At 38.8% G+C, this 16,940-nt stretch overlaps 1 protein-coding gene across 1 annotated transcript in view; it reads right to left on the bottom strand.

Annotated features, from left to right (window-relative positions):
- Window positions 1–16,940, bottom strand: part of LOC137180151 (voltage-dependent T-type calcium channel subunit alpha-1I-like) — a 223,393-nt gene that overhangs the window by 49,405 nt on the left and 157,048 nt on the right. The window contains exons 20-25 of the mRNA XM_067585420.1: window positions 16,661–16,784; window positions 15,449–15,517; window positions 7,507–7,685; window positions 4,685–4,811; window positions 3,109–3,234; window positions 2,320–2,409 (exon numbers count right to left, since the gene is read on the bottom strand). Of these exons, the coding sequence (XP_067441521.1) occupies window positions 2,320–2,409; window positions 3,109–3,234; window positions 4,685–4,811; window positions 7,507–7,685; window positions 15,449–15,517; window positions 16,661–16,784 (715 nt within the window). The remainder of the gene's footprint in view (window positions 1–2,319; window positions 2,410–3,108; window positions 3,235–4,684; window positions 4,812–7,506; window positions 7,686–15,448; window positions 15,518–16,660; window positions 16,785–16,940) is intronic.

The raw sequence follows: 16,940 nt of genomic DNA, 5'->3' as shown, positions 1-16,940 counted from the left end.
TTAAGACATGCACATACTTCAGATGTTGGACCAAACTAACGCTAGTTGGTTTGAAAAAAAAACTGCAAAAGACAATTCAATATTCAGTATTCAATATTCATGAGGATGGTAAAAACATGGTTTTTGAAGACATGGAATGAGATAAAAACAGTGAAGGTGAAAGTTGAGAGGTGCTGGGATTCTTGCTAATGGTGGATCACACCAGACATTGCAGATATGTTAATAAACTTATTTACTTGTAAAATATGAAAGCAGGGTTTCCACATGTTTGCTGCAAATGCTTTATATTGTTTTGACATTACACTGTTAAACACTGCACTATAATGGGGTGGTACACTGGCTAATTGGTATTATCGTCTCACAGCACGAAGGTCCTGAGTTTGAATACATCAGCTGAAGTGGAGTTAGAGTTTGATCCGGTCTCCCATGGTCCACGGCATGCATGTTAAGGAAATCGATGAGTCGCAAGTAGGTGTGAATTGCTGTCTATATGTGTTAACCCTGGTGACCCTTGACTGGTGACTAGCCAAGGGCCTTTCATGCCTTTCTGCCTTTCATCTAATGTGAGCTGGGATAGCCTCTGTAGTACTGTGCAATCCTGCACAGAATAAGCAGATATGCTAGATAATAGAAGGATATTATGTGATGGTACTATTAATGTGGTTGAGTGCAGAGTATACAGTCGAGCTTTATTAGTATGTAAAACTACTGCACATCTTGGTTTGTTCAGAAATGTATTATAGTATTTCATATGTGCAATAATCCAGAGGACTAATATGACATAGGCTTAAAGGTGATAATTAGATAAAAATGTATTCTTTTAGGATTCTGGATTAGTTTATTATCCTAATACATGTAATAAGCAGTGAGTGAGGGCAAGCGTCTCCCTCTAGACAGTTGTCCAATTAACTAAGCCACTCAACAACCACTACAGTCCAAAATACTTCAATCTGCCAGTATTCATAAAGGAGGACATGGGAAGGGAAGACAATGTGAAGAAAAAGATCAGGATAATTGGGTTTGGAGGTAGTTACTGGATGGAGTCATTACAAAACAAAAATCAAGTTCAGATGCAATAAAACCGGAGATGAGAGTCAGATTTTCAATTTGGAAGAGTGTTGAGTGTTGAAAGCGCAGGGTGGAGTGCAAATGGGATTAGTCATTCAGTGCCATGTTGGACTGCAGTGAGGTTTCTCCTCGAGGCGGAGAAACTGAATCATTCGGAATAATGCCCCCTCTTTTAATAGATTCCCTAATAGATTTTCAAATAAAACCAATTCTAAAGCAAATCTGTTCACTTTGTAGCCACTTAAAAAGACTAATTTGCATCGTGGCGTCTGACTTTTATGTCACGTGTGAGCCTGTGTGCATAATTAGTGAGGTTAAAGGGAAGCTTACTGAAATTCTGAACTCCACTGAAGTGGTTTATAATACATCAGGGTCGGCAGAATGGCTAAATTGTTTAATAAAATGCAATGGATGAAAATAACGAAAGTTTTAGTCCACCAACGCTTCGGTCTTTACTGACTGGCAATACGATGATAACACCTGGACCGAGGAGAAAGGAGTTCATACCTGAGGGTATGATGGAACATGAGATAAACAAGCAGGTTATTGCAGCATCTGCAATCGTATGGATGTTTTACTGGGCTGTCATGGTGAAGAGGTAGCTGAGGCTTAAGGCAAAGCTCTCAATTTTCCACATGTTCTTTAATCCAATGCTCACCCACTGTCATGAGCTTTGAGCAACTAACTGAAGTATAAAATCACAGATACAAGTGGCTCAAAAAACTTTCCTTTGACGGGGGTTTTGTGCTTGTTTTCCTTTTGGCACTTTTTACTTCATTTGATTGACAGTGGAGATAGATGCAAAAACATTGTGGAGAGAGTAAACAGAGATGACATGGAATTGAACAAGTTTTAAGGGGAAGGTATGATTTGAATTTGCAGGAGGAGCTTGGAGTAGAGCTGATGCTCCTTTGCTTCTATAGGAGCTAGCTCAGTTGGTTTTGGCATCTGATAAGGACATCAGGTTGCCACCTCCCAACTGAGAGGAGATCCCAGGACAGACCAGAAGAAGGGATTTTTTTTTTCTATCCCATCTAGCTTGAGAACGTCTGGGATTCCCTAGGACGTGCAAGATGATTGCTTGCATTGCAAACCCGACCCAGATAAGTGGCAGAAAATGGATAGATAGATGGCAAATAAGGAGTACTACACTTTCTGTACTCAGTCGCTATACTCAAGTGTAATTACACAACAATTGCACCAGTGTTGTGTACTGTATACTGTATGTCTAAAGTATGTGTATGTTATTACCTGCTGGTCTATCCCCACTGCATCCAGTCCATGGTACATGATGTTGACCCAGCCGTCTTTGGAGGCCAGCACAAACAGGGACATCAGAGCCTGCGGGAGGACACATAAATACACACATAAAATCATACACATAAAACACAGACGAACCACAAAACTTTATTTAGTTCTGAAATGATTGATAATACTGGTTATTACTAAAGTACCTGCCATGAAAATATGACTGAAGGCAAAATAACAAAGTAACAATTCTCAAAGACACATTTCATTTTATGCTCAAAAATACTTGAGGAGTTCATCTATCTACAATAGCAATGTCTTACTTGCTTGCTAATTTATTATTTTTTGACAAATTTAATGCTAAGTGTCCATTACTATTGGGTACGGCCTTGGTAGCAGCAATGCAGTATATGCCTCGTGGCTCCAAACAAACTGCTGTGGTGACTTAAAACTCTTCCTGTGTCTTTTGGAGTTTTACCACTGACTGTTTACTAGTAATAAGAGATAATTAATAATGTCATCTCATACAGAGTCTGTCCTCCATCATCACACCTCTGTTTTAATCGTCAGTATATATATGACTTAATTAAAAACTGCCTGTGACTATATAGAAAACATACCTTTTTAAAATTTGTATTTTTTCATCTTCTTCTCTAGATTTAGAAGAATTTCCTTCATTATTATTATTTTTATCAGTATGTGCAGGATTGTTTGTGTTATACATCCAGAATTAATATTTTCAAAAAAAAATCCTGACAGGATGTCAGGGATGTAGTTTCTTCTCTCTGGTACCTGTCCAAGGTTGTCAAAATTGTATTTGTGGTGAACCCATCGGTAGTTGGCAGCCAGGCAGTCGGATTTGTTAGTGATGTTCTTCACGTCGAAACCCACACAGTAGTAGAATTTGCCTTTGAAGAGCTGGGAAGGGAGAACACACACAGAGAAGAAAATGAGACACGGAGGCACATAAAGGTAAATTTTGATAAAGTCGTGACAACACGCTGCTTTTAAAGTAATTTCATAATTAGCGCTGAACGTATGTAACTCGCGTGTGCGGATGGAGCCTAATGATTATCAACTGTTTGGTTTTCCTCCTGACAGAAGATGTTTTTAATTCTAAACCATATTGAGTACATCAAAGAGGGGAGTGAGTAAAATAATTCATAACAGCCGCAGATGCAGAGATAATAATAACATGAAATGATGCGGGGGAAGAACAGGGTGGGATTGACAGCTAGATGCAAAAGAAAATACGGTACTGCACTGATGAAATACATTGAGGAGAAACAAGCCGGCTATAAGTTCTCAAGACAAATGCACTTAGCTTTAAGGTGGACAAAAAAATGACATATTCTCAAGTGCCAATATTGTAAATACTGAATCGCAGAAGCACTTAGGAAACAGTTTTTTGAAGGTTTTTCCTAAGAAAAAAAGAAATGTTTTTAAGTTTATTGTTTCCTTTATTATTAATAATTGTACATGTATAAATCTTGTTTATATAGCTGGTTTTCATACAAGATTTTGGGAACCTTCGCTTAATAAAATGTTAAAGAGATTTGAGATTCAGGGTTATTTTGCACAAATGATATTAACATTCATATTGTACCTACCATATTCATGCTTTTTCTTTTCTTTGATATCGTGCATTTATTTATTATTATTATTATTTTCTTCAATGTATTTTATTGTGCTAACTTAAAGTCTGAATTGAATTGTACCCTTTTACTGTAGTTTTCTGTGTTCTTGAATCTCATAACTGTCAGTGTTAAGTGATCAATTATTCCAACGTATGAGGGTTGATAAGGTTGGGACAATACATGGTTATGTGCTCTGATAGTATCTGCACATCCAAAGCTTTTTTGTTTTGAAAATTATTCTCATTTGTTGTATTTTTTTTTGCACTGCAATGTGTTACTTTTATACGTCTTCCTGTTAGATTCTGCTCTAATTAGCCATCTTAGCCATGCTGTGAGACTGTGATTTCTTTGTGGGTGCAAACAAGGTCAGTCACAGCCTAATTTCATATTCTCCACTCTTCACGTTTAAGCTTTCTTTTTTTTTTGTTTTAGTTTTTGTGCTAGATGAAAGATAAGATGATAAGAAGAATAAATGTGCCCCAGAAAGCAAATTCTAAGCCACTTTAATTCACATGTGTCTAAAAACTTAAAAGAGGTGAGGACAGGGGTTGCCATGTTAGGTAATATTATATGTGCAATAGTTTGACCACCTCAGGACCTGTTAAATATTTCACAGAGACTACTCATAAATTGTTAAAGGCTTGTGAGATCCTGTGATCAATAAAAGAAAGGAAGAAAGAAAAAAAAGTGTTAGGTGTGGAGCATATAGATGCACATTTGATTGTATTTACCTGAACACCAAGAATGCCAAAGATGATGAAGAAGGCACAGCAGATGAGGACAATGTTGCCAATAGGCTTGAGAGACGTGATGAGGGTCTCGACTACCAGTTTCAGCCCTGGAGCCCTGCTGATCACCCTGGAGGACCGAGAGTGAGACAGATACAGAGAGGCAAAGAGGGAGGGTGAGAGAGGCCAATACAGTCAGTCAGTCATGGACATTTGAAGGGCTGGCCGCACTGTTGCGGTCCAGCCAAACAGTTAAAAAATGATGACTCTTAGACCTACTTTTATATAAAGAAATATGTCATCATCATCAAGCGCATAGTTGAAAAAGGAAACTGTCTAATTCTGTTTGATGCAGTTAACATGACACTGCTTTTACTCATGTATGCATTTCCCCCAAGTAACTTTAGCTTTGATTTATCTTAAAAGGACAGCACATATAACAACATGATATTAACCTCTTCCATTCACGCCCCCATACCCATTTCTGGGGGAGGAGATATAGAAGTTGTATACATCATCTGAAAGCCTGAAGCCTGAAGATTAATTTGAGATGCAGTAAGCAAGTTTTTCTAGTAATAAATCTGTAATGAACATTGTGTTTTGGTTAGATGCCTATTTAAATTTTAAAAGTTTAGAGTGTATAAGGGCTTAGAACATTATAATGGAAGTATGTGATGGCCATTTACATGCTCAATTATGTCTCATAAGTTGTTGCAGCAATTTTTGGGTTGATACCATTTGTTACACAGATTTGGTGTGAAATTTAACCAGTTTTGACCACTCGAGCATTGATAAAAATGGTCAAAAATACCACATTAATACACCTAGACCTGGAGGAACACCATGGAAAAATTCATGCTGTGATTTGGCTTTAAAAAACTTTTGACATTTAGAGATTTCTGTAAGGATTGCATTTTTTAGAGATTGGATGGCAACCACTTCTCTCCTGGTAATTGCTCAGAAACCCCCTTATTGTCAATATACCTAGGAAAGCCATACATCCTCTGAATTCTCTAGGTCTCTAGAGGTCTGTGGTTTTAAAGTTTCATGAGGCTGTGATCATCCTAGAGGTCAAAATACATTATTTTATACAGTGAGGTCAAGTTTAAAAACATGGTCTCACTACAATGAAATGGCTACTGTGGGGACAAACATCCTCACACATGAATACAGTTGGGCTCAATCAATTCACAAGAGTCTCAGCTTTCCAGTCAGACCAAATTTATGCAAATCCAAGACTGTTTAGGGACCCCAGTGCGCAGAAATATTCAAAACCACCATTTTTAGAATAGGCAAAAATAACACTTTAATACTGCATGCAGAAAAAACTGCAGGGTTTTTGCCAACAAACTGCATTGGATTAGCATAAAGTGGGCATGTGTGTCAAGGGGAGACTCATGGGTACCATTTTCATTCAGATATCTCAAGGTGAGAGGTCAAGGGACCCCTTTGAAAATGGCCATGCCAGGTTTTCCCTGGCCAAAATTTAGCCTGATTTTGAGTGTTTTTAGCCCCCTTCCCGACAAGCTAGCATGACATGGTTGGTACCAATGGATTCATATGATACCAGTATCTTTACTGTAGCTTTAAAACTGAGCCCGCTAAAGCCTCTGAAAGACAGTAATGTCAGCCAAGGATGCTGGTGTCCTTGGGGAGTGGAAGAGGTTAACACACGTGCAATAGTTTAAACGAAGAAATATACAAAAGAGGAAGACTGTCTAGGGTCCCATGGTGCATTTGTGGTAATGATATACAGCACAGACTGAGCTCATTCAGACCTAAAATGACCTCAGTTGAATACAATTTCAGCTCTCTTCACCTTAGTTCACCAGCTTCCTCTCAGCTATTTTCTTAACAGCACTGTCAGGTAATGTTAGTCACTGAATGGTTAAAAACATTTTAAACCAGTGGTTCCCAAGCTGGGGGTTGGAGGTTGGAAACCCCCAAGAGGTAACAAGATAAATCTGAAGTGTCACAAGATGATTAATGCAAAGCCATACCAAATCAATTTTATTTTTTCAGACTTTCCTCCAATCTCTGCTGTTTTTCTTCTGAATTAACGGACAGTTTTACTTCTCCAGGCTGTTAAAGATTATTTTACAAAAAAAAAACAATTGGAGAAGGACAATCAACTGTTAAATTGAACTGCTCACAACTCATTTACATACCTAAACATACTGTATGCAACATGTGACTATTAGTTGTACAGTAAGTCACCATTGCTTCATTTTGAGGGGTCACAAGCCAGAAAAGGTTGGGAAATGCTGTCTTGAACATAAGTCTCCTAGATTACTGAGATAAGCCTTGTATTTCCGAAAGTTTTTTTTCCCTCGGTCACATTACACCTCACAGTCCCTGACATTCAGCAATATTGAACATCTTCCTCATGTCATCATCAACAATACTGACCAAGTTAACCAGGCTTAAAGTCTCAATTAAAATTAGCAGAATAAAACCTTTTGATATATTCCACAGCTGAATTGCATTCAGAAAATATGACCTGCATTTTATATTCAGTAGTGTGCATGTAATTGTGGCAGGAAGATTTGGACAGGATTTAGACAGCTTCTTCGCACCTCTACCTTGTCCACTGGGAGTGCAGCATTCTCTATATTTCCCTGCAGGTATGTGTTATCAATATTGTAATTTGTATATAACAACATCATATAATTTAAACTGGCACAGTTAGTGATTCAGACCAAATTGTGTACATTTGCCCGGCTATGGAGGACAAAGTGCCTCTTGCTTGCCTGTGTGCAGCTCTTTCAAAGTAGTCCTAAAGGGCAAACCAACACCCCAAGAGACTGGAAGTGTTCCCTTCTAACCTGAGAGGACGTAGCGTCCTGAGCAACCTGAGAACACGGAGCACCCCAAGAATCTTAGCCCCGCCTGCCATGGACACCACAATGTCAATGAGAGACACGAAGACCAGGAAACCGTCTAAAATGTTCCAGCTGCTCCTTAGATAGGCTGTTTCTCCCAAGTACAGACCCATGGACACCACCTGGGGAGATAAAGGGAGAAAGACACTAAATCCCACACAAGCAACAGGAAGGCCTTTGATATTCAGATTTCTTATTTAGCTTCTCAAACAGGTATTTCATTTCATGTCAGCTGCTTTTTGGAGGACAGGAGAGGAGAGGAGAGGAGAGGAGAGATTTGCAAACCATAAGATGAAAGTAGAAAAAATATTGGATGAGGAGAGGACTGTGATTGAGGGAGAGAGGTGTTAAATCCAAAATAGCTACATTTCCAAAGGAGATGAGAGGAGAGAAGGAGGAGAAGAAAGACGAGCAACTCCTAAATCCCAAAATTAGAAAGTGAATGCTAAAAAGGAAGAGGGAAGGGACAGACAAGGAGAAGAATAAAGGAAATGAAAAAGAAAGGCGATTAATTGGGAAACAATTCAGGCAGCAGTGGAAATCTCCAACATTAGATTAATGCATCCACATTCAAATTATGCTTCATGGTCTTTGGGATGATAAATCCACAACAAAATCAAAGTCTTGTGGATTTGTTGGTGGTACTTATAAGGCAAATGTCTATAATTCAAACTTAAGAAGGATAATTCAAGGAAAAGCTTTACTCTGTTTTTTTTTTTTGTTAAGACATACAATATTTTTGGAATGCTGACAATGCACTGTGCAACTTCAGCAGTCTGTCCAAAATCCTCTTAAAACAGACAAGCTTCTCCACTACACACAAGCCAAAATATTGATGAGGTGGGTGTTGATGTGGCCGTAGCTGCAAACATTACAGTCCATCACCGTTCAGCTACTGTACAGCTGGATGGGAGGTCTCGCTCACCGGGCGAGCCCTAAAGGGGACTGAGCCAGACAGGGAGGAGGAGGAGGAGGAGAATGTTCTAGGAAGGAAAGATGGTTATATGAGTGAGGTGGTGGAAATCAACAATTTTGTGGAAAGTATGAGACAGCTATCAGCTCGAGGAATGAAATGTGGAAGTCATGGGGTTGAGGAGAAAAGGCAGAAGAGACTCAAAGAAAAAAAAAATATAGAAAGTTAGAGTTGGTGAGGTTGGAGGAGAAAGTTGCAACATCATTTGACACCTACCAGGCACTTTCATGGCAATAACAACCTGGCTGTCATGTCGAAACAGAACAGGCAAAGACACAGCAGCCTCGTCTGCCTTGTTTTGCAGAAAATACCGCTAGAGAGACGTGTGGAATGACGGAGAATTTTGGAAAAAGGAGGGATTGGCGGCGGTGGTGTTTCCAAGTATGTTTGGGAATGTGGCAGTAAGCATAATAGGAGCACACTACTTTTAAAAAGAACTCTGCTTCACTGCCTAGAAGTAACCTTAACCCTTTAAAGGAGATTCTGAAAAAGTCTGAATGTGTCAAAATGTATGAAAATACCCACAGAGACGCCTCAAAGCAATCCTGAACATTATTCACTTCTCTGCAGTTGCTCCATATGCTCAGTTTGGAACTATGTAGAGGAAATAGTGCAGCTTTGTATTTAGCTTTGTTGTAGAGAAACTATGAGTGTTTACCATATGGACCAACAGCAAATCAGTGAATTATGCTGAGTTGTTTGAGAAGTTTCTATGATTTCTAATTTTGAAAAAGGTGCAGACCAGTGTGAGCTTCAATGCAAATCCATCAAATTAAAACACACCACACAACTCTTTTCAAGTACACCATACTTGAAGGTTTTTGGCTGTCTTGTCTTTAATAGGTTGGTGTCTGAGGTTGTTTCCACTCTTCTTATATTCAGTCTATTAATCAGTCATGTGGCTTATGGATTACCATATATGCTAAGTATACAAAACAACATTAACATCATCTTTTGAAAACACCATGTTTTTGATGAGATGACTTTGGGTCTCCAATGGAATGAATTTTAACTGAATCTAAATCCAAAATAAATCCAAAAAGAAGTGAAATACAACCTTTTCTGAGCCACTTTCCACGACTCATACAGTGATTATTTGATACTCTATACATTCTCAGTGAAATGAACAAAGCAAATTTTGATGGTCTTACAATACTTACTTAAAATCTAACCCCTTTTAAAACTGTGCTACCACTGTGACAATTGCGAGATGTTCTAAGATAATGTATTAGCTATAGCTTTCTTAATATATCACATACAAAGTCTGGTGCTGTTTTGTGTGCTGGAAACCCTTGATAACATATCCCACCTCTGAACAAACACCATGACTATCACCACAGTAACTCAAAATGAGTGACGACAGCAGCAGCGGTGGAAAGCGTGATAATAGACGCCGCCATGCCAACTGTTGTCAGGGCATTCTAACTTTAGAAATAATGTAGAGAGCCAGGCATCAGAGATTGTAAAAGACAGAGAATCGAGGGAAAGAAAGAAACATGATGAAAGAAAAAGAATAGAAAGACTGTCAGATAAGAGGAGAAAGGGGATGGAGAGAGACATATATGTATCGTAAAACTAACTGAAGTAGTCAGTTTGCAGAATTTCACACCAGCTCTGTTAAGGAACAGAAAATCTTTCCACCTTCTTCTGACAGCTAACATGTTCCAAAACTCTGACTGAAAGAAAAATGCTTCATGTGTCCTGGCTGGTTAAATCTGCACAGCAGCGACTCACTGTTGTATCCTATACAATTGGTCTTTTGTCATGTTATGACAGGCTAGATAGCGAGTTATAATACATCTGCTTCGTTATTAATAGCAGCCAACTAAACCGGAGCTCTTTGGGGACCACTGGAATGCTGTGGGGCCTCCATTAAGCAGATCAAATACCGCTATGATAAAACATGATGCATGGGAAATCTATGGCAGGTCGATGCCGGCGTTATTATCAAAGTCTGCTTCTCTCCTCTCACACTACCAGCTGTCCTTTGGCTGACAAGGCGAGTATGTCACATTAAATTCAATTTCAAATTACGTTCAAACTCAATTTACAATATCATTTAACAGGAAATATGGCAATGACTGTAGCTGTCGCCTCAGCGTTATTTTTGCGATTTGACGTTTAAGATGGGACTTGGCTTTGACTTGAAAATGACTGTAATGAATCTCTAATGGCCGTCCACAACACTTTTTACACTTTCCCTACTCATATTCCAACAATACTTTGTTCCCAGAATATTTTAATATTATTTTGATAATGAGCCTGACCTCTACATTATTTGTTTTTGAGCATCAGATGGCAATGTGCAATAGATCTGACCTTTGTTCATCCATGTCAGCATTTGAATGTGTACTCATGTGGTCAAATTTACAAAAAACGATAGTAAATATATTTATTGTACTGCTCTGAAAGAGCAAGGTTAATATCTAATTAAAAAAATCAATAAAAAAACTAATTACTTTGAAACTGCAGGAATTACCTACTTTTTGAGGAAGTAACCAAGGTAACTAAGTTGGGTCAACTGAGGCTGAGTATTGACACACCTTGTTGTGTCGTGACCAAATATGAGCCACAGTGCTGCCTTGGGCTGCGAATCAGCTCCGTTTATATCAGCACTCAGGCCAGCTTGGGGTCAGTGTCACCTCATGTCAGGCGACAGAGCTGATCAAAGTATACACGGGCACGCCATTCACCACTGAAGTCTGGCCTGAGTTCCACTTGCAGGAGTGCTGGATTCAGGCCGCTGTTTAGGCAGATAATTTTGGTTACCTGTGTTTATGAATAACTGAGTGAAGTGTGAGAAACTAACTCAAATTGTATCAAACCTCTTTATCTGTAAAAATGTTTGCCTGAGTCAGTAGTAATTAACATTTAACATGTATCATTATTTCAACAACTTACTCATTAAAAAGCCAAAATGTTTGGCAGTGCACAATAATTACCCAGTAAATGAAATAAGTAAAAGTTTGGCGAGATGCAATTTATTTAATTTTTAATCAGAGTAAACTCCAACTCCAGTGGAGATGTCTCAAGAATCAATGTCTTGCTCAAATGCAATACTTTAAATCTGAGCTAAAAAGTTTTTAAAAAAGAGGAGAACATGAGTCCTTCATTTTTTCTGGCTAAAACTTCTCAGTCTGAACTTTCAAACCGTGACAGATGTCCGGTTTTAACATTAGGCTGTTGCTACCAAAAAAAAAAAATTTAAAAGGCTTAATGGAAGGAGTTCTGACCAGCTGACACTTGCTGTCAAGCTCCTGGAGTGCACTTTAGTAAATGGCATTCATTGTGTCTGTATTTGGATAAGGAAACATTTGAGAAGTCTGGACATGTCTCAAAAAAAGTTGCTCAGTAATGCTTCTTAGAGTTAAAAAGCAAGACCTAAGAATCAATTTTGAGCGCATTCCTTTAATCTTCTCTTACTACACTCTTCGGTAACTGTTATAAAGCAGTTTTAAAGAAAAAAAAAAACATGATGCCTTGATGGCAACGTCTTGATTTTCTGCCGACGAGCTAGCGTCACATATTTGAAGCTTTTATTTGCAAATGTTTATTTGGCTCCTAAAAAGCCTGAATGTCAGGCCCTCTTAGATCTCATGTAAGTCTAATTAATTTTAGCAGGTAATAGGTACAGTGTGACAAGAACAAGTCATCTCAGCGTGTATACGTTTATGAGTGTGTGTGAGAACGAGAGAGGAAAATGTGGAGAAAGATGGTTAGATCTATGCTTTCCTCTCAGTTTCCAATTAGTCTGATGTTCAAGGTCACACTCGCAGTTTACACTGATCACTAATGCTGATGTGTGTGTTTGTTACCTTGGTGACCTTTTCCTGTATAAACACCTGACCTTGTTGGGACCGGTAGTCCTCATGGGGACCACATCCTGGTCCTGATGAGGCAAAATGTCATTTCTGAGGTTCTAGTTAAGGTTAGGGGTAAGGTGTCAATAGAGGTTAGGTTAAGGTTAGGGTTAGACATGAACTGGTTATTGCTAAAGTTGGGGTTATTTTGGGTAAGACTGTCCACAATGAATGGAAGTCAATGCAATGTCCTAACAAGGATAGCTGCACAAATGTGTGTGTGTGTGTGTGTGTGTGTGTGTGTGTGTGTATGTGTGTGTGTGTGTGTGTGTGTGTGTGTGTTTGTGGACAGGAGATGAGAACAGGCAGCCTCTGTGATGGAGTATGTTTCAGAGAGGAAACTCTGTTTAATTAGTGTGGTAGTTTAATTAGTGCTCTGCAGAGAGAGATCAGACTGACCAGCCTGGAACAGCAGATTAAGAGCTACAGGAGGATAGAAAGGGAGGGAGGGAGGGAGGGAGGGAGGATAGGGAGCGAGGGAATCAGTCCAGTATTGACACAAATGTGAGAAAACAAACCGCACTGCAGATCATTATCGTAACTATCCATGAATTAATTCATTACTGTTTATGTTCAAAGAACATTTCTGACACCATCATCGTACCAAACTGGGACACAAAAATGCTTATGATTAAATAAATTAATCATTATTAACAATTAACAAACACACATTTTATTTGAGCACAATTACCGTCTTTCCCATTTAGAGCAGCTCACATCTCACATGAGAATGTGTGCAGCTCATTGGTATCCGATGATATAATGAAAATAATTGGCTTTAGGCAGCTAAATAAATTATAGGGTATTTTCTAACAGCTTCTATGTCAAAAGACAAAGAATGTGTCTTAACTGCATCAATGCAACACAGGTGGTAAATATAAAGATAGAATGGTTTGTGTATAAGAGTAAATAAGTAAGTAAAAAGATAGCACCTTTCTAGAGCCAATATCACACCTTTCTTCACAATAATAACATTAACATAAATAAATAAAACTGAAAAAAGTTATTATAAACAGTCTAAAGCTGCTTTTTAAAGGCTTGTCCACATATTGTACAGTAAATACAAAAAGAGTTCCAACGTTTAGGGCGTTGTGATTAATGTAGTCACTAATGCAGGTTGCTGCGCCACCATGCGGAGCTCTAAAAGTGATCACCATAATCACGATTTGGATTCTAAATGTGACGAAGAGCCAGTGTGAAGACAGAAAGAGAGGTGTCACATGAGACCTGTTAGGAGACTTAGTCAAAAAACTTGCAACAGTTTGGACCACTTGTAAGAGCTAAAGCTATTATTTAAACGCTGTCTTATAAAGTTAAGGATGTTACTTGTAAGACGTATCTTTGTCAAATAAAGTGTGGTTTAATAGGCAGCAGAAGATGTGCTGGCAAGCTGGTGTGTGTGGAACTAAAACAGCTTTTACAGTAATGCTGAGATATGGTCATGACTACAATTTGTTTGCTCCAAAATCTTCAAGCTCAGCTTTTCCTTTTTGCCTGAGAGCTACGTCTCACGAGCGTTTCACCAAAGCAGTTGAAGACAAATCGTTCAGACGACTAAATGAGGCAGTTATGGTTCCGCTGTCAGCTCCTAGATATATCTGTGTGAGGTTATTCTTTGGGTTACACTGTTAGGATTAGATGTGTATCCTGGAGATTATGGATTTCTGCTTCAGGACCTTTTAATTTTGTGCACCTGTGAAGCCCGCTGAGGCTTTGTTTGTGCTGTTACGCTACACAAATAAACCTGACTTGATTTGAAAATAAATGTCTCTTCTCTTGTACTTTCCTTGTCAGTTTTAGACCTTCCCACTGAGGATATTACTTCTAACTGAGGTCTTTTCAGCTGCTTTGATGATGGTGATATCTGTGTCACGAGTTAGAGAATAAAATGCTGTCACAAGTATATTATGACAAATGAGCGCTCATCTGTGGTGGTGGTGGGGTTTTCAGCAACACATAAAACTACAGCTAATTAAGATAAAGGTGCGGGCGATTGCGGAAGAGAGTGCGGACGTCCACAAATCTGCAAAGGATGCTGATTACCTCTGAATTTGTGACAGTTCGACAACAGCGTGTTATTAAGTCACTGTAGAAGTCAGACAGTGAGTGTTAGTTGCTATACACTATTTGAGATAAGATGATGAGCAGCAGAAGAGCGCCGGGACCACATTCGAGTGTGCAAACGAAGCACAGAAAGATAACAACAGAGCTCGAGATGATTAAATTACAAACAGAGGAACAAAAGAGCTGAGAGAACGATAAGAGAAAGATGCGGAGCTGAATGCCAGATGAATGAAATGAGTAGCATAGAGGAGATAAAGCCAATGAAATGTGAGCGATTGGAAGACCAATCGAAGGAATGGAAGTATAGTAGTAGTGAGTAAAGATGCAAAAGAGGGACATGAAGATACAGAGTAGAATAAATAACGAAGCCAAGTTCAACCTGGGGCCAGATGCATATATGTGCACTTGGGAACTCTGCACCACCGCAGCGCTGAGATGATCTACATATCATTGTGCTACACATGTCTTCATTATCCCTGGTCATAAATAAATCAGTATAGGGTTTCTGCCAATGCAGAAAACGCCTGGAGTCACTAGGCCTTTAATAATGGATGATGCCCCGTCTCCTGGACAGTAGATTAGTGGATTAAAAAGAGTATGTGAACGCGTGTGTGTGTGTGTGCGTGTGTTTATCGATGGGAAATCCAAGAGTAGCTAAAGGCCATCTGAAGAGCGATAGCCTTCTAATTAACTTCATTATCAAGCTGCCCATCGCTAATGGGACATGTGCAACTGATTAAACCGCAAGTTGCAGAGTTATCAAGAAAAGAGAGAGGGAAGGAGGAGAGGGAGGAGGAAGGAGGGGGGGGTGAGAGTAACAGCGAGGGATGAAAGGAGAAGAGAGATAGAGATAGGAAAGGAGAAAATGAGGTAAAAGAGAGAGGAGAGAGTTTTAAAATGGTGATGAGCCAATAGCAGTAGAGGAATGAATATGAGAGAGGAGAGATCTAGGATGAGAGGGGAAGAAAGGGAAGAGGGTGTTTTTTACCTTGACAGTCATCTCTGCAACAAAGATGGCAGTGAAGATGTAGTTGGAAATGGTGAGAAACAGCCTCTCCTGTAACAGAAGGGGAAAGAGGTCATAAACAGAGACAATAAAGAAGTTGCAGAAGCAAAGTTTGAGGAAGAAAAATGCTCGGATTCAGTCAGAAGCTTCAAAGCAGGATATGATATGAGAATCACATTCAATTCGGGTCCTTTGCTGTACACTCCAAAAAAACATCTCTGGCTTCATTTGTCAGTGTTTTGCTATTTAATTAAAATTACTCCAATTAAATGCCAAATTTGAAAGAGTTGTTATTCTTTTCATTTGAAATTTTTAATTGCTTTCTTTGAAAAGTGCTTACCAATCAATATTTCGCTGCCGCTTGATAGCAAAGGAAGTGGCCCGATGCCAGAATCCAGCGAGAGCTCGGAGCGACGACAGCAAAGTAGCGTTCGGAAGTCGATTCTTATTCATTTAAATAATTACTTGTTTATAAATAATTTGCAGAATTATTCTTGCTAAACGAGCAACGGCTTGTTTACAATAAATAGAATACATTACATGGTCATTATTACAACCAGAAATATCTCCTGAGCCTGCTTCCATATTCAATTTGTACTTGAAAGAGGAAGGTTGACACTAAAATAGGGCAGCGGAAAAATAATTATCATACCCGCAACTGAGATTTTCAAACTCTAAAGTTTAAGAATTTTGAAAATTTATTAAGTGAAGAAAAGTCTTACATACATACAAACATAAAATCAATATTTTAAAACACAAATGGACTAATTGAATTAAGACTATATGTGTTATCACCTTAAATATTCAGATTGTAAGAGCAAGAATAAAATAAGTTATGTTTGAAATAGTCTTTGTATTAATATACTCTTCTTCATTGTCTTATTCTTCTAATTGCATTATACATGTATATCATTAATTCCCACACATAGCAAGTTTAGCTTATGTATGGATGAGTAAACATGAGGTTATATAATAAGGTTCTTTGTTAAAAAGACACCCTAGAAAATTGAAAAGACAAATCAGGAGTCATTTTATTGTGTAGTAAAGTATTCACACAGTATTTCAAATCTTAGCCCAGCAGCATTTTGCATCAAAAAACATTACTGCATAGCTAGTAAATATGACCGGTGTGCCCTGCAGGCACTGAGTGGCTAAACACAGTTAAGTGATATACAATAGTAGTATTATTCTTACCAAGCTGCCTTGCAGGATCTTCGGCCTCTCCAGAGCCACTGTGATGCAGTTGAGAAAGATGAAGGCCAGAACGACGTAGTCAAACAGCTTATGGGCAATAATGGACTGGCAGAGCAGTCTGAACCTGACAGAGAGAAACGAGAGGGGGGGGGGGGGGGTAGAGGAAAGACATGAGGAGAATGTAAGATTTGCTCTGGCTGTGTTTCATTTCTTAATGTCCTTACTGCATTCAAACAGCTGAAGATTTTTCCATCCTCCTTAAAAACTTTTAGGCTTTTCA

The sequence above is a fragment of the Thunnus thynnus genome, chromosome 3, assembly GCF_963924715.1.
Source record: "Thunnus thynnus chromosome 3, fThuThy2.1, whole genome shotgun sequence".
Lineage (NCBI taxonomy): Eukaryota > Metazoa > Chordata > Actinopteri > Scombriformes > Scombridae > Thunnus > Thunnus thynnus.
This window is presented reverse-complemented; position numbering and strand designations above follow the sequence as displayed.